The sequence below is a fragment of the Brachyistius frenatus genome, unplaced genomic scaffold (assembly GCF_029030835.1).
Source record: "Brachyistius frenatus isolate BFR_SWC_R1_liver_20210118 unplaced genomic scaffold, ASM2903083v1 Contig_206, whole genome shotgun sequence".
In the NCBI taxonomy this organism is placed as follows: Eukaryota; Metazoa; Chordata; class Actinopteri; family Embiotocidae; genus Brachyistius; species Brachyistius frenatus.
In genome coordinates this window covers 124060-139557 of record NW_027210805.1, presented here as the reverse complement: position 1 = coordinate 139557, position 15498 = coordinate 124060, and the positions used below count along the sequence as shown (strand labels likewise).

Genomic DNA, 15498 nt, shown 5'->3' with positions numbered 1-15498 from the left:
CATCATAAAACAAAAAATACTCATCGGTCAATAAAATCCCCCAAGTATTAAAAAAAAAAAAACTGAACAGGAAGTAAACTCATTCAGTCCCACAGAATAAAAGACGTCACCACACTGACCGACACCCCTCAATACACACACAGTCTAATCAATACGACACGATCCCTGATTTCATAATGTTAAGCGGACGATACAAAAATATAATTACACAGCAATAAAGTTGTGCTTCAGTTCGTTCACCAGACACTCAAAAGTCTCAAACACCGGCGTCCCTCCTTCTTCTTCTGGACATCACCGTGAGCTCTCCTGAAACGCAACGAAGAGCTTCCATTACAAAAAAAAAAAAATCTCAGGAACCGGAACTGAAACACTGAAATAAATCTGTCGCTGCTCGTCTTATTCTGAAAATTAAAGCAACGATTATCGACACTTTTAACAGGACAGACTTTAAACTTAGACTTGGACTTTATTAATCCCACAGTGGGGAAATGTAGTCGTCGAAGCAACATGGAAACGCAGTTAGGAAAAAGAAAAAAAAACAAGGTGTACACAATAAGAAAAAAATTACAACTACGTATACAATAAAATAAGATGGATAAATAGAAAAAAAAAATTTGCGAAAGTAAGACGGATGAATGGAAAGTGCTATGAAATGAAATGAAATACAGTACAAGACTCATTTCATGTAGTGATGTAGCGCTATTTATAGTTTATGTTCACTTTATGACCCCATTAGTTGCATTTATCTGAATCAAGCGGTCATAATGTGCAAATCCACTTCATGTCCGCGATAATAGCAAAAGGTCTTTGCGAAGTCCTTGTTAGCGTACACACAGCCCGACTTATTGCAATGTTTTATCCAGCGCGTATTTTAAACCCGAGCAGGAAGTAACTAAATCAGATCGTATCCCTTTCTCAGCTCTCCAAACCGCTTCATTCAATTTATGGTTTTCCTGTTAAAATATCGGGCTGTAAGTTATCACGTTACAGTTGTGAAACGTTTCACCTTAAAACGCGACGTCGTAATAACGTGAAAATATATTGTTATTATAATAAACTTTTTACATTATAACCTAATACTGATTTTTTTTTTTTTTTTTCCCCGTAGCTGAAACTCCGACAACAAAACCAGATTAAACCAGTGAAACGTGTCCAATCATATTAAAATCGTTTTCCACAAAATGTTCAGAAAAACTGACCTCTTTCACCTTGTGGTCCTCTTTGTCCTTCAGGCCCTGGAAAACCTCGTTCACCTACACACACACACACACACACACACACACACACACACACACAACATTTGCAGTGTCTTCAAACACTTCTCAACATGGAAACTCCAGTTCCCATGTTGAATTTTATAAACGGCTGATTTCAAATCATAAAATCTGAATCCAAACCAGTCCTGACGACACCAACAATTTTTTTTTTACTGTACCTCTCTCTCCTTGTGGTCCCGGGAGTCCCGCGTCCCCTCTCGGTCCTGGTCTCCCAGGCGGTCCCACTGTGGCTCCGTGTCCTGTGGGGGACAAATCCAGTCGTTTGTCAAAACTGTTGACCTGCTTCATTTCACTTTTCTCTTTGCTGGGGGATTTTGCCGGTAAATGTTCTTTACTTCTGAAGTATTCCACCAAATCAGTGACGTTCGTGTGGGAGCCAAACAGCCGGCTGTATCCCGGCGGGCCCGGAGGACCCGGCGGCCCCGGAGGCCCCCGGACGACGCGCTCGTTGTGGCCCCGTTCGGTGTCGCGCGGGAGACCGTGAGCTGACAAAACGGGCGACGAGGGAAAGCGTCACGGCGGTTCCTTTTAAATGTGTTTTCACTTTTTCAAATGTTTTTAGCTGCTCACATTTGATGTATTCCACCACGTCCGTGGCGTTTCCGTGGGAACCAAACCCTCGGCTGTGTCCGGCGGGCCCCGGCGGCCCCGGTGGTCCCGGAGGTCCCTGGAAGACACGGCTGTTGTAGTCCTTCACAATGTCGTGCAGCAAACCGCGAGCTGTGAGCGAGAGGAAACTTAAGTGACGCAGGTCAGCACCGGAGCGGGGCTTTTAAAGAAGCTTCGGCATCCGACGTGTCGGATGTGCAGCAGATGGCGATAACAGACTCTGGGCTGTACATAACACGGAGAAGTACAACCTGTCGTCACTGGACTCCAGCTTTATTTATTAAAAAAAACAACAACAAAAAAACCACCTGAAGCTCTTATCGACTTACATTTGATGTATTCCACCACATCCACGACGTTTTCGCGGGAGCTAACCAACTGGCTGCGTCCCGGAGGTCCAGGCGGTCCCGGAGGACCTTGAACGCCACGTTCAGAGTCTGTGGCGACGTCGCGGAGCAGACCGTGAGCTGCGGAACAAACAAAAAAAATATGTATACCAAAATAAAAGAGAGGGTGTGTTAAGACGGATTCAAGCTCCGGACTGTGAGGTCTAGTTTCCACCTACATTTGATGTAATCAGTTACTTTGACAGCCATGCTGGAGTAGTCTCCGGTGTCCAGCCTCCGCTCTCTGGCGCCGGGGAAACCTGGCTCTCCCTTGTGCCCCGGAGGTCCGGGAGGGCCCGGCAGACCAGGAAGTCCGAACATTGATCTGCTCAAACCGTCACCTGGAGAAAGAACACGACACGACGCGACTCCGTGTGTGACTGCGACGCAGAAAGACTCGTGAAGTGACGCTTTTGTTCTGTTGAATCCTTAAAAGTAGAATTCTTGAATGGTTATTAATAGTAACCTCAGTGCACGTCGAGGCCCGCAGATTCGAACGCAAGTCCGCCGGATTCATTCTTTGCTAACGCGCAGCAGATACTATCGAACACTCGCATGTGCTGCGGCGCTTTTGACTTCTACTTTCTAAGGTCGTGACCTCTTTCTAAGGTCGTGACCTCCTCGTGTCCTCAAACGGGGTCGAGGAGTTTTAACTTGGTGAAACGCTCCTGTAAAACTCACTCTTGATGTATTCTTGTCGGTCGGCTTTGAGTGTCTCTCCGGTGCCGTGTTCAGTGTAGGAAACCAGTCCACGGATTTGACCCGGGGGGCCCTCGGGCCCCGGGGGACCAGGAGGGCCCGGAGGGCCTCTGAAGGAGACGCCTGTGGAGGAGCAGCAGAACAGATGTTTAATGTATATTTTCTTCCTTGAAACAATAAAGCAAATGTTTTCCTGTCAAACTTACTTTGCAGGTAGTCACGGATATCTGAGCTGATGTAGTTCCCGAATCCTGGTGGACCTGCTGGTCCGGGGTGTCCTGGTGGACCGGGGACACCTGGAGGACCGGCACCTGGATGGATAATGAAAATGAACATCTGCTCCAGAGTATTGTAACTTTAGACATGGACACTTTGAGTTGTTGTTGTTGTTTCTTACTTGATACAAAGCCTCCAGGAGCCCCGGGAGGTCCAGGAGGTCCAGGGACACCGGCCACGCCCCTCTCTGGTGACAGGCAGGACACCCGCAGTCAGACACAACAGAGCAGGGTTTTGGGAAGCTCACCTGAAGACTCTCTTGAACACCCACCGTTCATTATACTGAAGACACGTTCAGCCACTTCCTGCGTGTTAAAGTTGTAGCTGCCGTGGCCCGGAGCTCCGGGGGGTCCCGGTGGACCCGGTTGACCACTGATGTATCTCCTCACGTCTTCCCCTGGTCACAAATAATCCATCGATGTGACATCAAAAAAATGAAGAACAGGTGCAACCTAACCAAGCTGTCTGGAATAACAAATAATCGCCGACCGTTTAGGTTTATTTCCAAACTTTACCGGCATCTTCAAACGAGACTTACGTTGTAATAAGTTGATGATGTCATTGACAGAGACGGCGCCAGGTGGACCTGGAGGACCGGCAGGACCAGGAACCCCGTCGTATCCTCTCCCTGAACCTGAATATGTTACGTTAAAAGAGGGGTATTTTCACATACCGATGTCCCGTGTAGGAATAGATGCAAGGTTACTGTTTAATCGGTCGTACCCTGAATGTAGGCGATGACTCGGCTGGCGACATCGTTCACGAGTCCGTCCCCTCCAGACCCCGGGGAGCCCGGAGGCCCCGGAGGACCGGGAGGACCGGGAGATCCGGTCAGGTAGTCTCTGATGCCACCACCTGCACGTCGAAGCAGATCACTTCACTCAGCTCTCCTTTTCATTCATTTGCAGTGTTACGTAAGCCAAAGTAAATAAATAAATGCCGGCTCACGCTGAAGGTACTCTGCAATGTACTGGCCCATATCAGCCGACCCGGATCCGCTTCCATCTCTTCCAGGTGGACCAGGCGGGCCTGGGGGTCCGGGACTGAATGAGCTACCTGGAACAATAAACACAAATTCCCAAATAAACTTACATGTAGATGTAGAAGAAAAAAAAAAAAAAAGTAACAATTTGCATACTAAATGTTGCTAAATATTGTTCCTTTAATGACCACTAGAGGGAGACACAGTCCAAAAACTATATTTTTCACATTTCAGTTCAAAGGTGACACGGTTTTACAGACATTTTTATCTTAATAGTTGATTATAATTTTCGTTATTTTCATTAAAATGTGTTTTGGAGACAAAGTTTTTTAATCATTGTTCCATTTAAAGAGCATTGTCCAGATTTAACATTGCACGGATATAATAAGACCAAACAAAATTGTCCAATATCTAATCCCGCGAACCGAGACCGACCGGTAAACCCGAATTCCTCTTGATAGTTATGATAAATCTCCATAAGGCATAATGTGTTTTTTCACTCATTTAACATTTAACTCTCATTAGTGCCGATCCCACTGAGAATCAACATTCCACTTTTACCCGTTTCAATTATAATCAAGAAATTCTTCTAACACATAATATTAAAAAATGATTCACCAGCAGAGACTCCTGGGGAACCGGGAGGTCCTGCATCACCTGCACGGAAAGCGTAAATAGTATCAGGCACAAACTGGTCTTTGCTGAGTTCTTCTTAAAAGGAAACAGGGCGAAACATATTTGCATGTAACCGTTCACTGTAAAAACAGGAGGATTTCCAACACTTCCATAAGAAGGGATTTGAAAAAGGTCACATTTAAATTTACCTTCAGGTCCTGGAGGCCCTTTTGGTCCGTGAGGTCCCCGAGGCCCAGGCTGACCTGGAAAACCTGACGTAAAACAAGTGGTTTCAAAATCAGAGCTTCAAGGTTCTTTATTGATCCTGGAAATATCTCCATGACAACTGAGCTGATTAAAACATGGTAAAAAAAATCTTACCGATACCGGGTTCTCCGGGAATTCCTGGAAGACCTGGTTGTCCTGGTTCACCTGAAACAATCGTCATTAAAATAAGAAAGAAATTGTCTTTGAGAACCTGTACTTTCTAAACTGTAATGCCGTTTTCTCACCTTGGTACCCTTGAGGTCCTCGGCCACCTAAAAAGAACAAATACAAAAAATGTTCTGATAGAGTCTAAACCCGAGACCTTCCACATTCGCTTATTAGTTCCGTAAATTTTGCAAAATTCTCTAATGTGTTCAATCTACCATCTGAGCCCTCCGGGCCTGGAGGTCCTGGAGGTCCTGGTGGTCCAGCAAAGAAGGTTTCTGAGACAGAAGAGAGAATCGAAGACATCAGAGACTGAACATGACAAGTTTCCAGTCATCAACCTACAGCTCATCTGAAATGAGACTTTTTTTTACCAACCTGATGTAGGAACAAAGCTACCGGGCTCTCCTTTGTCTCCTGGAGGTCCAGGTTTACCAACACCTGTGAGGACAGTAACACATCGATTAAAAAAAAAAAAAATTAAAAAAAAAGACAAAAATGCTGCTAAAATGCTTATGTATGCTGATGATCTATTCATCTATCGCACTGTCTATAAAGCTGGATAGTTGTTTACCTGGCTCTCCGGGTGGACCTCGGCGGCCTGGAGGACCCGCTAAAGTCTCACCTAAACAACAGTGACAACAACGTTTACGGAACCAGTAGTTTGGTTTAAAGCCCTGTTCTTCAGTACCTTACAAATAGCTTTGAACGTACCAGGATGACCTTGAAGACCAGGTTCTCCAGGAGGCCCTGGAGGTCCAGGTGGGCCAGGACGTCCAGCCACTGAGGAATGAAAACATGGATGACAGATCAGCTTTTACTGTAATATTCTTTATACAACCACCAGATGCCGTGAATTAAGAGGTTAAAGAAATAGAGAGGTATTACTGGCACTTCTGGTCTCAGTGATGGTTTCTGACGCGGTGCTGGTACCAGGCTCGCCAGGTTTTCCATGTTCCCCCTTCACTCCCTTTTCTCCCTGTTCTCCTTTCTCCCCTCGTTCTCCGTTTGGACCTAAACGATGAAATCACATTTAACAACCCGTCCAGATTTTGGATACATCCCAGAGGCCTAACATGGGTCAAGAGATTGGATAGTTCACCCAGTTGTCCTGGGAGACCAGCAGGGCCAATGGGACCAGACAGACCAGGAAGTCCAGCCGGACCTGGAGGCCCGGATGGTCCCGGAGGTCCGGGAATAGCGACAGTATCAGAGCCAGCTACAAAACAAAAGGAGACACACAAAAAACAGTTGCACTTTCCAAGAATCTGTGATTTGCTTCGTGTGATTAGTAGAAGAATTATCGCTGGTCCTACCGGCGGCGACGACTTTACCAGGTGATCCCGGCTCACCTGAAAGATGAAGTTTTGTTAGTTTTCAATATGACACGAAACATTATAGACATATATCAATTGTTTTGAAAGGAAACACGGCATTACCTTTACCACCAGGGTGTCCCGGATTTCCTGCAATACCTGTCACGATGGATCAAAAAGATATTAATAAAATATACAAATTTTAACCTGTAGGTGGAGTAAAATGTTTAATTATCAGTATCTATTTTTATACCTGGCGGTCCTTGAACCCCCGGAGAGCCTGGAGAAAAAAAAAAAAACAGTTTGTTTATGAGGTTTGGGAAAAATGGTTTTAATTTTAATGCAGTCGATTAAAGCTGAGTAGATTATGTTTGGTGTTACCTGGGGGACCGACATCTCCAGGAACCCCAGGTTGTCCTCTCACACCAGGGGGTCCCATTGAACCTGATTCGCCTAAAAATGTAGACGCAGAAGTTCACAGGAAGTTACGACACAGTTAAATGTTTTATCCTCGTTTTATATTCCCTAACTCTCGACCTCACCTGTAATTCCTTTCGTTCCCTTTGGTCCAGCAGGGCCTTGCGGTCCAGGTTGTCCAAGTTCACCTTTAATTCAAATTCAATTTTACTATACGAAATCACAACCCGTTTATTCTAAAATGCCTATTCTACATTTTAATGGAATAAAAAAATACCCTAAAGTCCTCTAAAGTGAGACTACTTCGAATTTGCTTCACGAAGTCGACAAACTGACAGTTTGACAATAAATAGGGCTTTTGAACCGGTTGTGATCTGTTTCTTGGGTTCTACAACAGTTTTTTTTTATTACTTAATCTTTACATGACTGTTAATAAAGCTTTGCCGAGACAAACCTGCAGGTCCACGTGATCCCCTCTCTCCGTTCTCTCCTTTGGTTCCTGGCAGGCCGGGAGTTCCTCGGTCGCCTGAATTACCGACAATCAATCAAGTCATAGAGAGTCCCGAGAGTTCGTCTCTAAACTGACAAATGCTTTCTTTCTACTATCACTTTTACTTTATGTTATCTTTGAAAATCTAGAAACCAAATTTGTTCATTTGCTATAACAACACATTTTATTTAACAGTTTAAAAGTTCAATCTGAAAATCACGTAAAGCCCGTTTACCTTTAGCTCCTGGAGCTCCGGCTTCACCCTGGAAACCCTTCAGACCAGGAGCACCTGAATGCAGGTGTTACAGATTTAATTCAGAAAGGACTGTCGATCAATACCAACAAACAGATGAAATATCTATAGGAACCGAATCTTTACCGGGACTTCCTGAAGCTCCGTGCTCTCCCGTGGCACCTAAACCAAACAAAAAAAAAAACATACTGACCATTGATATTTAACATTTAGGGATTTATGATTTGGCTAAAACCGACATCCAATTTAAAACTAGCTGGGTTATAATTCCATCATGACCCTTGATCTCACCTTTTGGACCCACTGGTCCAGCAACACCAGCAGGACCAGAACGACCCGGCTCACCTTGAGAACCTGTCGAAACCAATATCATCATCAATACAACTTTTCCTATATTTAACTTGGCTGACGTAAACATTGAACATTTTCAACCTTTATCTCCTTTCTCTCCAAAACCGGGTGATCCGGTCTCTCCTCGGGGGCCCATCGGTCCCTCCCGGCCCCTCTGGCCCGTTGGTCCCTCGGCACCCGGTTCACCTGGGCGGAAAGGAAGCGAGACTGAGCCCTTTGTTTTCTACTTTCTAGCGTCTTTATAAAGAAAAATTAACAAAACTTAATACCTGCACTTCCCTTTGGTCCTCTTGGTCCATCCAATCCTGGGTGACCCATCTGCCCGGGAGGACCTTAAGAAATAAAAGACATGGATGAGTGAGTTTATTGCCTTTTATGGAAGGAAAAACTCACAACACATTTGCTGGGAGTCTTACCCGGCAGGCCGGGGAAACCGCCATCACCTGAAAAAGACCAATTTTTAACAGCTGGTTCCAGTTTACGGAAGCCAAAAAGGTTGCACAAATTTTTAATACATGTGGACATTTGATCGAGTCCTTCCTCACCTTTTTGTCCCAGTGCCCCTGGATCACCTATAAATAAAGAGGCATGATATTAATAGATACAAACAAAATATCAGCTACCAATTATTTTATACTTGGGTGAAAACACACCTTTAGAACCCGGTTCTCCTCGCTCCCCTTTCAACGAGTACGCCAAAGTTTCTAAACACACAAAAAAAGTTGAGCATCTCCTCAATCGATGTCCAGTTTCTCAAACTGAATGTCACATTTCCGTACCTCTCACAGCACCCGAGCGGAGTTCAGCCCTGACCAGCTGCTGAACGGCTCTCTGCAGGGCAGCGCTGTCCTGACCCAGTCCGGTCCCCGCGCCGCCTCCTCCTCCCGGCCCGGCAGCCCCCAGGCCGATCCCATTATCAGAGCCGGTGAGGGTGGAACCCGCGGAGGTCTTGTCGATGCGCGTCGAGTCCAGCGGGTCGATCATGTTGATGCCGGAAGAGGCCGAAAAGCGGCTGGACCTGGCCGACGCGGTGCCGGTGACGGCTTCTAGAGCCTCCACGCGGGTCCTGAGGCGTTTCACTTCTTCACCTGCGGGACGAAAGGGTAAGAAGGTCAAACCCGTGCAGAGCACCTGTCACAACAACATGTTGATTGAAAAACACTTCCCGTCTCACCCACAGCGATGAGTCCAAAGAGGAGGCCGAGGAGGAGCAGCAGGCTGAGCAGGAGGCCGAGCAGCCACTTCCACCAGCTGCAGCAGGACCAGAAGCCGAGGCTCGACTCATCATTACGGATCCCTGAGAAACAAACAAGTAGGTTGAAGTTCAGTTGAACCTGTTTGCACCTGAGATATTGAACGGCTGCCAACTAGGAGCACCGAATGAAAAGCTTTCGACATACGGTTTAATTTGTATTGATTAGTTAAGGTATATGCCACGCTAAGTCCCATATTGTTTCCTATTATTGTATAATTACATTTTTCTTCACTTGATATATTATTATTAAATGAATAGTAAAGTTAGATAACAGACACTTTTGGTAAGATAACGTACATTTTGTAATGTAACGTACATTTTGTAATGTAACGTACGTTTTGTAATATCACATACATTTTGTAATGTAACGTACATTTTGTAATGTAATGTACATTTTGTAATGTAACGTACGTTTTGTAATATCACATACATTTTGTAATGTAACACATTTTGTAATGTAACATTTTGTAATATCACATACATTTTGTAATGTAACGTACATTTTGTAATGTAACGTACGTTTTGTAATATCACATACATTTTGTAATGTAACGTACATTTTGTAATGTAACGTACATTTTGTAATATCACGTACATTTTGTAAGATAACGTACATTTTGTAATGTAATGTACATTTTGTAATATCACATACATTTTGTAAGATAACGTACATTTTGTAATGTAACGTACATTTTGTAATATAACGTACATTTTGTAATGTAACGTACATTTTGTAATGTAACGTACATTTTGTAATGTAACGTACATTTTGTAAGATAACGTACATTTTGTAATGTAACGTACATTTTGTAATATCACGTACATTTTGTAAGATCACGTACATTTTGTAATGTAACGTACATTTTGTAATGTAACGTACATTTTGTAAGATAACGTACATTTTGTAATGTAACGTACGTTTTGTAATATCACATACATTTTGTAATGTAACGTACATTTTTAAATGTAATGCACATTTTGTAATATGACGTACATTTTGTAATGTAACGTACGTTTTGTAATATCACATACATTTTGTAATGTAACGTACATTTTGTAATGTAACGTACATTTTGTAAGATAACGTACATTTTGTAATGTAACGTACATTTTGTAATATAACGTACATTTTGTAAGACAATGTACATTTTATAAGGTAAATACATTTTGTAAGCTTATGTATATTTGGTGGACAGAACCACGATTGGTAAACTGATGTATGTTTGATAAACTAACATAAATTTGATGATTCAGCGTAGTTGTAAGATAATGTAAATCTTGTGAGGTAACATACGTTTGGTAAAGTAACGTACAACTGCTAAGCTAATGTACATTTTAATACGCTAACATACTTTTATTTAAGCGGACATAGATTTTCCTAATTTGTTCTTTTTCCACTTCAGTTTTTATGTAAATGAATTATAACGTGGTAAAATTGAAATTAAGCTCTTCCCGGTTTTAATGTATTTTAACTTTAGCTAATAAATATGAGATGTATGATCAAATGTCTGATCATGAAATTAAGGGCGGTAATGTCAAACTTTTACTTTCCACATATTTCTAAATATTTAATTAATCTTTTTCTAGAAAATTTTGCAAAACATTTTGCTCCATTTGTAGCGATCGAATTTGTCAACTTAATCTGTAGGTCAGTGTAAACTAAAAAAAAATATCTGTTTGTACATAAACATACTCTTCGTGGAAACAATCAAGAAGAATCTTTAAAAAAAAAAAAAAAAAAAAAAGTTTTGGGGTTGTTTATTTTTTTTTACAACTTTTTTTTTTTTTAAACTTTATTATCTGGATACACAACAGATTATAAATGAAAGAGACAATATAAAATAGTACCTGCGTAGGTGGCTTTGTCTTTTGTAGCAACTTTCAGGGTTGAAGCTATAAAAAAAAAAAAAATTCAATAAATAACGCAGCATTATTTATTGATTACAAAAAGGACGTCACGTTTGTGATGAAATCAAAACAGTTTATTGATTATCCGTCTCCATTTACCATCTGTTCCTTCCTCCATTGTGCTGGATGATAGCTTCTGTTTCTCTCTCTTCAGCGAGTCCACAGAGTACATAGCTGCAAGATCGTACACAGGAAATGGTTAATAATTACGCATCTCTGATCAAATCTTTTCGTAAAAACTTGTTAAACCACGCCTTATACCAACTTTAAAAAAAACAACAAAAAAAACAACATTGACTGCACTTTGGCTCGTTAACTCGGGCGAGCTAATTTTGCCATTTTTTTTTTTCTTAACCATATTTAGATTTTATGTAAATCCTACAACAGCAATTAATAATAAGGTTTTAAAATTAATGTTTTGCATCCTTTAGACACTCCCCCCCCCCCCCCCCCCCCACCATCAGCTCAACTGCTCTCTCTGACCGCGTAGTCGTTGCCGTGGTTACCGGAGGGAGCAGCGGGCGTGGCGGACATGAACTGCTTCCCGGTGTCTTTGGCCATGACGAGCCGCTCCGTCTCCTTCTTGACGGGAGCGTTCTCCTTCTCTATCAGCACGAATTTGAAGTCTTTCCCCGAGGCCTCGTCGTTGGCGGGACTGCTGGGTCTCGCTGTCGGACGCCAACGACGCGACGTTAAACACGATAAACACATTAAACACATTAAACACGAACACAAGACATTCATTTTTTTTTTACTTTAGATGATTTAACGATTGGCCGTTGTTTTTTTTATTTGTTCTTTGCTCTGTAAATGACTCGATATCATTGTAACGGACTGACGTGTCGTCCTCTCCTGATACCTCACCTGTGGTTGTGCTCATCCCTGTGACATTTTTCTGCACGCCATAAACTGTAAAAGACAAAAACAGATTTGTAGGTGGCGTTATCAGGATATTATTTGGTGACTATATTCCCCCGGATCGCCGCTTTACCGATCTGCGTGGTGGCGGCGGTGGTGGCGGGGGAGAGGAGAGCGGGGCCGGTACTGGTCAGGTTATTCTGCACGCCGTACACCGGTACTGAGGAACAGGATGAACATCGTGGTTACATCGGACAAAATGTTTTGTTGTTGTTGTTTGTTTGTTTGTTTGTTTTTTAAACCCCGTGGAGTTGGACACGACAGGAGGAAGCTCACCGGAGCCGCCGGCAGAGAGTCCACCGCTCACAGAGGGAGAACCGAGAGTCAGGTTGTTCTGAACTCCTCCTGCACACGACAGAAACAGAACGGCTTTATTTTGTCCATCTGTCGCAGATGGCAGCAAAAACACTTAAAAAGAAAATAGTTGGATCAGATATTTTCTACCACTCATCACAAGAGTTAAAAACACAGCCACCGACATTTGCGGCGTGAGAGTGAATCACAGTGAACATTAAGATTTTCCTGCATTTGATGGTTTAATCGTTGAACACGCTTCAGGTGTTTCATGCAGCTTTAAATGTGTTTTGCGGAATGAATTCAGAGCAGAGATTCTGCATAAGAAGTAGACGTTGTACATTTTTTTTATTCCACATTTATTTAATCCAGACACAATGAGGTTTTTCACATTTTTAGTCCACGAAGGCTTTCAAAAGCAGGTTGAAATGATTCATTTAATTAAAATGATTTGGCTCATTGAAACAAGATCTTTTCATGTTTACTTTTCTTTATCAAAGTAAACAAACTCTTTGGATCTTGTTTAGTTTTCTTTATCAAAGTAAACAAACTCTTTGAATCTTGTTTAGTTTTCTTTATCAAAGTAAACAAACTCTTTGGATCTTGTTTAGTTTTCTTTATCAAAGTAAACAAACTCTTTGAATCTTGTTTAGTTTTCTTTATCAAAGTAAACAAACTCTTTGGATCTTTGTTTATTTTTCTTCAATAAAGTAAGAAACTCATTGGACCTTGTTTGCTTTCTCTTTACCGAACTAAACAAATTATTTGGAGCTTGTTTATTTTTCTTTAGCAAAGTAAACAAACTCTTTGAATCTTGTTTACTTTCCCTTTAAAAAAGTAAACAAACTCTTTGGATTTTGTTTACTTTTCTGTTACAAGATAAACACATGTTTTAGACATCGTATAACCTACTACAGATATTTAATAATCTGAAATAATGTCCAGTTCATTCCCCTAAAACACGCACTAATAGTCTCACTGTTCATGTTACGGGACGTCACATGTGACTGACCTGACAGGTAAAGGCCGGAGGTCGTGGACAGATTGTTGGGGTTGGTGTTGTAACCGTGGCTGCTGCTCACACCTCCCGACCAAACGCTGCCATACTGCTCTGAAAGGGAAGACGGAGAGATGATTCACATCAAAAAAAATGATCATGTTATTGTCATCTAAAAAAAAAAAAAGACCTGTAACTCCACAGCACAGGAGTCACATCTGAACTTTAACCTCCGACTGATCGAACCTGTGCCGGAGCTCTCCGACAGGGTCCTGGTCTCCACGCCGGCCTTCTTGGGGATGGGCAGCGTGTTGTTGGGCGACCGAGTGGGGCTGGTGCCGGTGGAGCTTCTCCCCCTCAGCAGACGCTTCACGTCGTCCAGCTCCGTCCCTGCGGAGCGCAGCGGACGTCAGGCGGAGGACAGCTCGCGTGTTCCGTGAATGCATTTTAAAGCAGACACGTCCGAGCGGAAGAACACAAAACGTGCGTCATACTCACAACTTGCTGAAGGAGAAGCGCTCTGCAGCCTGGCTCTGATCTCACTCTCTGGAAACCAAACCAATCGGTTGTCTTGATTACTTTAAAATATAAACAACCTACAATTCATTGCATTGACATGTCACTGATATTTATGGATTTAAGCTGTCAGGGCACCTCTGCTCTGACTTCTCCCTCTAGTGGCAAAAGTTGATGTTGCACTTGAACTTCCTGCAAAAATAGTAAAAGAAAAACACACCAATTAAGGATAGTTTATATGTGTGTACGCAATTTAGAGTTCAATGTGACATTTCAGTAACACTCACCATACTCCTTCCTGTTGTACTCTGGAGATGAGTTCGTGCTTGAACTTTCTGAGAACATGGAAATAAAGATCGTGAAACTCCCGCCACCTCTTCGTCAGCGCCAACAACTTGACCTTTGACCTCGGACTTACCATCAAAGACCTCCGACAGAGCTTGCGCCATGGTGGTCACGCTCTTCCTCTCCTTCGCAGCAGGTGAATAAGTGATCGCTGAGGATGACGATGATCCCCTCTTCGCTTCCCCGCGACCTGCTGCGCTGTGGCTGGACTTGGTCACCGTGGAAACCGTCACGGCACCGAGTCCGAGGCCTTCCCTTTTGCTTTCTCTGCCGCCGCTTGAAAAACTGTAGGACATGTTCGAGGACCCACCTCCTGCGCCAGAGGCCCCAGCGGCCCCCGATGCCGAACGCCCTGCACCTGCAGACGAGGCTCCTGCGGTGGTGATGCTGATGCCCCCGGTGCCCTTGCTGGCTCCGGATCCACCGGTTCCACCGGAGCGGGAGCTGCCGGATGTGATCAGAACAGAGCTGCTTGTGCCGCCACAGCCCCCTGACGCAGCTCCTCCACCTGACCCACCTGCGCTCGGGGAAAACTCACCTGGACGAAAAGAAATGTCTTTTTTTTTTTTTTTTTTCCCTCTTTTCATCTAATTTCTGAAGTGCAGATCTTGTTAAAGCGCTCATGAAACACTCTTGAGGCCGGCTTCAGTCTGATCGCCTGAATCCAAGTTTCAAGAGCGTTAGGGCAGCGTTAGTATTTGACCTATAACGTGAACACTCATCTCGACTGTATTATCAAATAACAATCCCCAAGTCATCCTCTGATTCCCTGAAACCGTGTTCAAACATGTCTTTTGCCCTTTAAATCCTCCCCACTTCTTTATGAGATTGATTTATGGCACGCACAGTTGGTGCTGCCCGAGTTAATGATCTTTTTTTTTGTCTAATAAAAATGATAAGCCGTCAACTGGCGGGCCATTATCGCCCTCAGGAGACTCTGTATATATGACTTCAACGTATCTCCGTAGTGGCTGACCCGGCTCTATTACTAAATCTGCATGATCAATATTTTCGAGGGTTGAGCTGCATGTGCGATGGGAGGTGTGATTCGCACAGATCATTTGTCTCCTGACTTTAACATCTTTCAGCTCATTGTTTTGGTTTTACGGCCCACATTAAAAAAGCTGTGATAAACAACCAAAATAAAATGTTGGTGAGTAGC

At 43.3% G+C, this 15498-nt stretch overlaps 1 protein-coding gene across 1 annotated transcript; it reads right to left on the bottom strand.

Moving 5' to 3' along the window:
* Positions 1-13: 13 nt before the first annotated feature.
* LOC138633081 (collagen alpha-1(XVII) chain-like) lies at positions 14-15058 on the bottom strand. Its single transcript, XM_069719097.1, has 50 exons — positions 15040-15058; positions 14410-14853; positions 14279-14326; positions 14130-14183; positions 13974-14021; positions 13722-13865; positions 13491-13589; positions 12461-12526; positions 12258-12344; positions 12131-12175; positions 11773-11934; positions 11366-11440; positions 11207-11251; positions 9278-9400; positions 8883-9191; positions 8757-8807; positions 8649-8675; positions 8520-8546; positions 8373-8435; positions 8185-8289; positions 8044-8106; positions 7879-7914; positions 7735-7788; positions 7464-7535; positions 7135-7197; positions 6974-7045; positions 6846-6872; positions 6716-6751; positions 6593-6628; positions 6379-6495; positions 6171-6290; positions 6009-6059; positions 5851-5901; positions 5655-5717; positions 5504-5554; positions 5357-5383; positions 5226-5276; positions 5054-5116; positions 4848-4877; positions 4196-4303; positions 3971-4102; positions 3519-3644; positions 3374-3434; positions 3178-3317; positions 2954-3094; positions 1848-1997; positions 1613-1762; positions 1436-1516; positions 1200-1253; positions 14-306 (listed from the first exon to the last, which is right to left on the bottom strand). Exons 1-50 carry the CDS (start codon positions 15056-15058, stop codon positions 257-259), a joined length of 4317 nt encoding a protein of 1438 aa, XP_069575198.1. The 3' UTR covers positions 14-256.
* Between the last annotated feature and the right edge of the window lie 440 nt (positions 15059-15498).

Bases quoted from the DNA above. Each gene is read 5' to 3' on its own strand.
- LOC138633081 (XM_069719097.1), bottom strand. The intron at 8,107-8,184 runs GTTGAAAATGTT...TGGTTTCGACAG, and splicing joins TGGAGAGAAAGGAGATAAAG to GTTCTCAAGGTGAGCCGGGT. The intron at 5,277-5,356 runs GTGAGAAAACGG...CGATTGTTTCAG, and splicing joins AGGACCTCAAGGGTACCAAG to GTGAACCAGGACAACCAGGT.